The sequence below is a fragment of the Berghia stephanieae genome, chromosome 12 (genome assembly GCF_034508935.2).
Source record: "Berghia stephanieae isolate SIO BIC M18660-M18661 chromosome 12, UCSD_Bste_1.3, whole genome shotgun sequence".
Lineage (NCBI taxonomy): Eukaryota > Metazoa > Mollusca > Gastropoda > Nudibranchia > Aeolidiidae > Berghia > Berghia stephanieae.
This window is the reverse complement of record NC_088371.1, coordinates 6,239,312-6,248,516: the sequence shown is the minus strand read 5'-3', so window position 1 is coordinate 6,248,516 and position 9,205 is coordinate 6,239,312. Positions and strand designations below refer to the sequence as shown.

General features: G+C 35.8%; 1 protein-coding gene across 2 annotated transcripts in view; it reads left to right on the top strand.

The window, feature by feature from the left end:
• The first annotated feature begins 562 nt into the window (after positions 1-562).
• LOC144958163 (ubiquitin-conjugating enzyme E2 Z-like) overlaps positions 563-9,205 on the top strand; it is a 20,527-nt gene continuing 11,884 nt past the window's right edge. Inside the window, exons 1-3 of one of the 2 annotated variants that reach the window (XM_078889930.1) lie at positions 563-749; positions 5,575-5,901; positions 8,057-8,129. In XM_078889930.1, the coding sequence (XP_078746056.1) occupies positions 5,615-5,901; positions 8,057-8,129 (360 nt within the window). In that variant the 5' untranslated portion in view covers positions 563-749; positions 5,575-5,614. Of the gene's footprint in view, positions 754-5,574; positions 5,902-8,056; positions 8,130-9,205 lie in introns of both variants that reach the window. The other variant, XM_078889929.1, reaches the window with a different exon arrangement.

Genomic DNA, 9,205 nt, shown 5'->3' with positions numbered 1-9,205 from the left:
TGTCAACTCCAGCGAAAAAAAAAAAAGAATTCTAGACGTGCTGAGGTACCTACGTATTTATTGTGCGCTTCATGTGCACGTTGACCCGAGAAAAACCATTTTCATAATTCTCATTGACTCGCTAGTTTAAGGGTGGGAATAGGTAAATCTTTTGTAATATTTGGTAATTTGATTATTTAAAAAAAGTAAAATTAAGGCTGTAAAAAATGTCAACGTGCCAAGTTTTTGGAATTTGGTGTTAAAAATATCAAGCTGACAATCCAATTTCTGCGTAAGGTTCTAAATTAAATGTATTTAAAAAGTGACGTCAGTTTCTATTTATGACCTATTATTTCCGTCCTCGGACGTTTGACAGACGTTTTATGACAAGTCCTAATCACACCTAGTGTACGTCCGCTTTAAAGTGTTCTACTTAAGAAGAAATATCCAAAATATTTCAATTCAAACAATGCATTAATCAAATTTTGGAAGTAATTTTATCGATAGTAATAATATCAAATAATTGATTTAGAAAAACTACGTGCTATAATAATGTTCTGATTCATTCGTTATAAAATACTTTACTTTTTAAATTACCATCAATGAAAACAGGAAATGCACTAAGTCCACTATCTACTTCCGGTAGTTGGTTATTATGATGTTTGTGTTGTTTTCCTTCCTTTTTGCTACCCTTTTTTTGATGTAATTGGAGCGGATCCTCGGTGGTAAACTGCAATGTCCTAAGCATCTAGTAAATTGCGTCATCTGTTGTAGGTACACTGAAAGAGATTTAACTCATGTTAGAATACTGTGATCTTAAGAGTATGACTAAGTGTTGGTTTCATTTTCAGTCCAATGCCAATACCAATACCAAGTTCATTGATTGAAATTGAAAGGTAGCGTCAATTGCCAACAAGGACCTTGACAATTGTCAAATCGTCAATTGCCACGGACCGTGTCAGTTCATCTTTTACACTCTCTCTCTCTCTCTCTCTCTGTCATTTTCTCTTTTTTTTTCTCTCACACACTATCTCTCTTTCTGTCTGTCATTTTCTCTTTTCCCTCCCTGTGCCATTTTTTCCTTTGTGTGTGTATTTCTCTGTCATTTCCTCCTCCTCCTCTCTCTCTCTCTCTCTCTCTCTCTCTCTCTCTCTCTCTCTCTCTCTCTCTCATATTTCCTCTTTTTGTCACGGACCTTGCCAGTTGGTAAATCGTCAACTATTTAGAATTAACTGCCACGGATTTATCTTGTTGCACAAATGTTTTACGTTAATTGTTCCTTATTAAGACGATGTGCAGTATATTTCCTTTAAAAAAAGGAAATCTTTTTTTTTTTTTTTTTTTTAATCTAGGACTTGACAGGGATTTGCCACTTCATTCTTCTGGGTTTTTTATTTATTTTTTTTTTTTTGCTGAATCCGAAATCAACAGCAATTTTTGTTTTGATTTTGATATTATTTTAACTTGTCTTGGAATTCGTGAAAAGACATAAAAATTAAAAACAAATGCCAACAAGTTTTGACTCGATCCTTTCCACAACGATTGACAAGGAATGAGTGAATGGCATGGAAGAAAGTAGAAAGTGATGTGATTCGAGATTCGTATGCGCGCAAATCGAGGCTCGACTGAAATCACCACATGCAGCTGAAGAGTTCCAATTTGACTCCTTGGCAGTTGATGAACCGTCAACTACCAAGGACTCACTCCTTGGCAATTGACACTTCCAAATTGAAATTTGAAACCCAGTCCAGTGGCCAGTGGCAACATTCACGGCGCCCTGAATGCAGTGATACGGCTGAATATACAGATGGCCACGTGTGTGGCCAAATTGACCATGATTAGGTACTGTGGTAAACGTCCATTTGACACTCAAGCAGTGAGCTGATAAATGGCGTAGTGCCACTAGGCGTAGGCACTTATGACTACGAAGGGCTAAATCTGTGTCACAGTAACAGTTCTCCCATTCACCTGTGTGACCGCTAGTTATCGTTTGTGAGTTGCAGGCTAAAACCATGGCTTGGTTAAATTGAGATATCTCTGGTATTTATTTACAGTACAATACAATTACCGTTTCCCTCCATAAATTCATTTAGAAGATATTGTAATGGAAAGACAGCTTAATTTTAGTGGGCAAGAAAATCAAGCCATTTATCATCATTCGTGAAAAAATTCCCTTAAAACATAAATAATCATAAAATTCAATCATTTTCCTTTCCAATGGTACCATTTTCAACTTTCAAAACTGCTTCCACTTCCAGGATACACTTTGAGCATTTCATAAAATCACACTCATTTCAAAATCTACCAAAGTAACGCCATTTCAGCTTGGACTGTCGTGGTCAGAGTCAGTCATTGGCTCCTAGCCTTGTGACGTCACAGTGTTTCAGGGGAATCCCCTTTCGATTTTTCAGTCAGCTGGTGCCCAATTTCAGGCTGAGGCTGATTCCTATAGTAATTTTTTGGGTGTTTTTAAGGCATAAAAAATTGAATAACTCTGCTTCTATATAACCTAGAGACAAAATTCAAACGGTTTTATCATTGGGATGGTATACTGCATCATAGAATAGTAAACCAGATTTTATACTGTCATTTGAAAACTGAATTTTTATTTAAGTGGCTGTGACCCGATTAAAAAAAACAAACTAATGATTTATGTCTTATTTTCTTCAGGACGAATTACTCTCTCGTTTGGTGTTGTTTATTTTTAAATTAATGCCCAGTATTTCTTTTGATTGTGGATAAAATTAAAAATAGGGTATACTTTTTCTTTGGATAATTAAAAAATTAGAAATTTGTAAATCAAAATTTCAGTGACGGCATGTGATTTAATCAACTGATTATTCGGACTCAGTCTTCCTTGGCAGTATAGTTTTTGCTTGTTTTTTGTTGTTTTTTTTTCGTTTATAAAAATTGCATAGAATTAGTGCAAATCAAAATTACGATTGTGTAGTTACTCTCAACAGGTCGTCTAAATCTGCTTTATTTGACGAGAGACAAAATCATGGATCAATTGGAAGTCCAGATAGAAATTAAAAAGAAAAGAGTTTAAAAAACTCATTAAAAGTTTTTTTAAAAAGTCAGTCAAACTAACTGTGGTATAAATGAAAAGGTTTTCTAACAACATAACACAATGTCCAAATAAAATCAGGACAAAAATAAATGATTATAAAATTACATATATTCTGATAGTGTGAGACAGGCAACAATCCTTCTACAGTCCAAAGTAGGGTTATGAGCTGAGTCAGTGTGATATGGACAAGCTCTTTATCACTCCCACCCTCTGCCTCCTGCCCACATTGTGTCATCCTCCCCTCTGTATGCCCACAAACATAAGATTTTTGAGTCCGAATAGCCACGGGAGACTATTCAGACTGGAGTCAGAATTGCCACTTCCTTTTAATAGGTACTTTGTTAAAAAATTCAAATTGGATTGGGCTCACTAAATTATTGAGTTACCAATTTCTAATTTTTTAATTATCCAAAGCTAAATTATACCCTTATTTTATCCATAATCAAAAGATATATTAAATTGTCATTGATTTTTAAATAAACTACACCAAACGATAGAGTATTTCCTCCTGAAGAAAATAAGACAAATCATTAAAATCCATCCATACACAAAAAATCTATGGAACTTTTTCTGAGACCCATCACTCAAAAGTCGGGTCCCAGCTGAGGGGCCAAATGGACGTTTACCAAAGTACCTACTTTTAATACTTTTAATAAAATTAAATTCAGGGCAAAGCTGTATACTGCATCCATTAAATTCGTTCCAGCAAAATCCTCACTCAAATCTTAGCAGACATTTTAGGCCAGTTTTGAAATCTAAACCATTTTGAACATCGTAATGAAAAGTAAGAGCTTGGAAAAAGAAGGCAAGCTGGTTTATATGCCTATACTCTTCAACAGTCGTAACGTCACCTCCTTCCAAATGACGCATGGTAACTTAGTAACACTGGCTCTAAACTATCATAACAATTGAGGACGCCCGTATCAAATATTTCTCTGACGAGCATAAAAGCGTATCCAGAGGGAAAAAAACCCATACATTTGATCATGTTTTGACTTTTACACATTCTGATCACAAGGCATATGAAAAGTTCTAGCCAGCATGAAGAATAAAAAGTAATGATTTTCTTTGTTTAGAACCAAGATGGCCGCCATTGCCGGGCGGCGTGACATCAGACTTTTGAATCCAATTGTGATGTTACAAACTCACAGGAAGAAATAACACAACAGTGAACGAACTCACAGTCACAGGGACACCATACAAGTTACCCAACATGAAAACAATCCACAACAACTCAATAGCCTAATAACAACAAGCTGGAAACGCAATAAAAATGTTCCCACATTCCTTAAGTTTTACATGATGTAAATTTGTGTGGTCTTGTGGTATGAGGCTCGCTTTCGGATCGGAAGGTCCTGTGTTTGAGCCTCACTCGTGCATAGATGAGTCTTTGGAAAAGGCTCTTTACTCACATTCTGTCACGGTGCTCAGGTGTAAAATGAGTACCTGACCGTTAATGTTGCCTCTGTTGCAAAAAAAAAAAAAATATCCCTAACAGTAACAGGCACCATGTCACGTTTTACATGTTGCTGTTGTTCCGGGACCCTTTGTAAGGCACTTTGAGCATGTTTAGTGAATACTGTGCTATATAAAAGCTCAAGTTTAAAATTTAAAGTGGAAAGATCTCACTTTTTCAGAGTTTTTCTTCTCTCTCTCTCTCTCTCTCTCTCTCTCTCTCTCTCTCTCTCTCTCTCTCTCTCTCTCTCTCTCTCTCTCTCTCTCTCTCTCTCTCTCTCTCTCTCTCTTCTCTCTCTCTCTCTCTCTCTCATTTCCTCTTTTTGCCGCGGACAGTGCCAGTTGGTAAATTGTCAACTCTTTACAGTTAAAATAACATCCTGAAGCAGAAAATGTTTGAGAATCCTTCATCAATATCTTTTTTTTTTTTTTCTCTTATTTATTATGATATAAACAATTGTAGTTTGGTCCTCAAACTTGAGGTTTCTATGTGACGAGGAATACGAAGATTGCACAGTATTTTGTTGTCCTCTGTGTCAAACACAACAAAAATTTGCATTATGTCATATATAGCCTTCTAAGTAGTGGGTTGTCAGCTTTTAACTCACCTAAATTTCACGTCGTTGCCTTGGACTTCAATGATAAGCCATGGATTGTTCGTAATTGTTATGATTTAAAACTTTTTGTGACAATTATGGGCATACTGAAATGGAAGAAGTATTACGGATTTTGATGTCACAGAAATTTGGTCGCAGTGTTAGACTAAAAAATATTTAAAAAAAAAAATTACGCAGTGTTAAAAAAAAATTCTTGAAGTTATAAAGGCTCTGTTCAGTACCAGGCCCATGGTAAGTCGATCGCTACCTCTTAAAAGTGGTGTCAACAACAATGTTTATTTTATGTATAACGTGTTGTATATAGATAGCATTTTTTTTTTTTAAGTGGCACTGAAATTTTACCATTTATTATTATGACTGATGAATATTGTGTCGATTTGCTGATTTCTAAATTTTCAAGTAGGCGGGTAAGGTTAGCTGATTTTATTTACAGCTTGATTAATTTGTTTGCAGGAATTCCCTTGAGCTGTGAGTCCCTCCTTTTCTCCTGATCATGTCTGCTGCAGGGTCAGAGTCATCCACCAAGGAACCAAAATCTGGATCTGTGGAAGAAAGTGGCAGCGTTACTCTAAGCAAAAATGCATCATGGTCTAAATCCAAGAAGTCAGGTGCAAAACACAAAAATAAAAAGGATGCTGGTGATGCAGGGACTGTGGAACTGTTTGAGGGTGATGACGCTTTTCAGGGGGTGCCTGAGTACTTGACGGCAAAATGGGACCCTTGTGACCTTAACGAACATATGAACACACCATCCCCTGGTTGTATCAGGCGAATAAAAAAGTGAGTCATAATAGAAACAGGAGTGATGATTTGCCTTGATAAATTTATTAAAAATCTCTTTTGATACCGTGGATGATGATGAGTAAATAATCATTATTTACTTCATCAACAGCACAAAAAATTCTTCTGTTACAGTTCAGCAGCTCTGAAAAAATATTTGAATAAAAAAAAGAATAAAAGCTGAACATGTTAAATATTGTATTATAAAATACTGGTGAGGAGAACCAAGTATGTCATCATAGGTATGCACATCAGATCATGTCTGTCTTAAGGTTAATTCAGGGGCAGCATGGCTCAGCTGTACAGTCTTTGCTTCATACCTAAAAGGTACGGAGTTCGAACACCCTCCGCTGTGCTGTGTGGCCTTGAGCAAGTCACCTCACCCTAGCTCAATTTGCGGCACTGAACTGCGGCTGACGCCTGGGTTATTCCAGTCTTCCCTTGGAATAGACCCTAGAGACAAATTTCCCCTATGGGAATGAAAAAAGGGAATTTTATTTATTTATTTTATTTTTAGTTCATTTGAACAACTAGACCCCTCGACCAAATGTATTTTGCTTATGAGAAATGACATTTTTTTTTTTTATCAAAAGGATTTAAAGTTTGTTGATTGTTTTGCCTGAAATGTGAATCGTGTTTTGTTGATAAAGGGGAAACATGAAACGTCCACAGTATCTGTCTTCGTTTGATAAATTGGAGCTTACTTTTCAATACTTACCGTTATTTTCTCCTTCAAGCTTCAATCAGCAACATTTTCATTATTCTGAAATTTAAGATAAAACCAATTGTGTGCATAACTATGGCGTAACTGTCATTTTAAATTTAATGTGATCAGATCAGAACTGAAAGGATACGTGTTGTTTAACTTGTTTAAATTCCATTTATGTCATAGTCTTGACTAAACTGCCACAATGGATGAACACATTGCCAAGAAAATGAACCAGATTCAAAGATAAAGAAGAAATTTTAGCAGATTTTTATGTCAAAATACTGACATGCAGCTCCTGTCATTAAGTCGCAACTCTGTGCTTCAATGATAATCGTGACTGTGAGGATGGTGAGAACAAATGGACGTGCCTAGGCTTTTATTGTGATTGTATCAATTTCTCTGTCAGATTCAATTTGGCCATTTATATTTTTAATATTTTCGGGCAGAGAGTTCCATATTCAGATGGTGCTTGGAAAAACAAACGAGTTGAGATGAGCATTAACTCGTGACTGTGCGGCCTGGTATGAGTGCCGTCTTCTTTCGTTTTGAATAAGGCTATCAATTGGGATTGTTGTCAGTCCCTGAAGGGCCCTAAAGAGGACTTTGGATTTTTGTATAGTGCGTCTCTCTATAGGGAATGAGATTAGCGGAAGAGTAGTGTCCCTTGATTGGACGTCACCTTATAGAGAGAACGTCACAAATGGTTTTGCGCATACGTCTCTCTCTTCCTCGCTTTTGGTGAAGTGTCTCATGCCGCTTTCACCGGAAGCGAGGACGAGAGACGCATGCACACAACCAACATGACGTTCTCTCTCTAATAACTTTTCCACCAGTGACGTCCAATCAAGGGAAGCTACTCTTCCGCTAATCTCATTCCCTATAGGCATGTGGTATAATACTGAGTGAAACAAGTGTTCAAAAGATTTTTTTATCATCGTCTTATCGATGATCTCAGTCACAAAGCTTTTAATTCTGGGAAACCTGACTATCCTGATGATTTGAATAATAATAACTAATAATATAACAGTGCTGATGGTTTTCCTCGGATCCACGGAAATCCGCAAATTTTGGGTCAGAGGAAGAATTTCCTCCTTTAAAAAAATGACACTTTCCTCAATCAAATGTGTGGTGGAACAAACTGGTGCAGCTTCCCCACTATCCAGAAGATAGCTAGAGTACTAGTTTATCATCTCAATGGCTCTAAAAGTGGGTGTTACTGAAGAAAACATGTGACGTAAATAAAACCATTCATAATTTTCCTCCTTTTCCCCTTTTTGTAACACTATCAGCACTGATATAAAGGTTCAATGAACTTGAACGGTTGCATCATAACATTTTTTTTTTTCTTTCTTTTTATGTTATTATAATTCTTAATTTAAGATTAATTCTTATTAAGTATTACTCTAAGTGATTGATTACTGGTTACTGGTATCTCCTGTATTCCAGTGACATCATGGCAATATATTCTGATCCTCCTCCTGGACTCTGTGTCGTGCCAGACCCTAATAACATTACCAAGGTGAGAAATTATTATTATTATTATTATTATTATTATTATTATTATTATTATTATTATTATTATTATTATTATTATTATTATTATTGTTATTATTATTATTATTATTATTATTATTATTATTTATTATTATTATTATTATTATTATTATTATTATTATTATTATTGTTGTTGTTATTGTTATTATTATTGTTGTTGTTATTGTTATTATTTTATTTTTATATTATCATTTTTATTATTATCATTATTATTATTATTATTATTATTATTATTATTATTATTATTATTATGATTGTCATTGTTATTATTATTTATTCATTTCTTTCATATTTTATATTGCGGCTATCTGCAAAATAAAACGGGGGTGCTGATAGTTCATTTGATAGAACACTCGCTTCACATGCAAAGGGACTGAGATTGAATCCAGGTGAAGTTGAGATACCCCCTGTCCATCCAGCAGTGATTGGTTAGCTAGGTCTATTAGATATGGCAGAAAGTACTTTGTGATGAAATATCCTATCCAATGGATAGCAAGCAATTGCTACTGTTCATTTGATGCTATGGAAGCCAGAATGAACTCCAGCTCCATGGTCCTTATGGTCTGAAGAGCTACTTTTTATTATTTTTTTTTTATTTATTTATTTATTTTATACTGTGGTCTGTCTGTATTATACGAGGGCTCTTTCATAATTAACCGAAAAATGCCTGTAAAATCCGCGTTTTTTATGCTACCAACAAAATTCTTGCACGTGTTCATACCTTGACTCGTCCTTCATTTCTCTACGTAACAGCCAAGTCTGTCAACACACTTCTGCCAACGCCGCACCATGGAATAGATACCCTCTCGGAAGAAATTTCCGTCAAGGTTTTGTAGCCATTTCCGCACATGGTCAACACGCTCTTCATCGACATCAAAGCGCTTTCCTACCAGCTCACGTTTCAGTTGCCCAAAGAGGTGATAATCAGATGGTGCGAGGTCTGGACTGTGTGGTGGGTGTGGCAAAATCTCCCATCCATATTTCTCTCGCCAACCTTGCGTCACTTGTGCTGTGTGGGGTGTAGCGTTGTCGTGTTGCAAA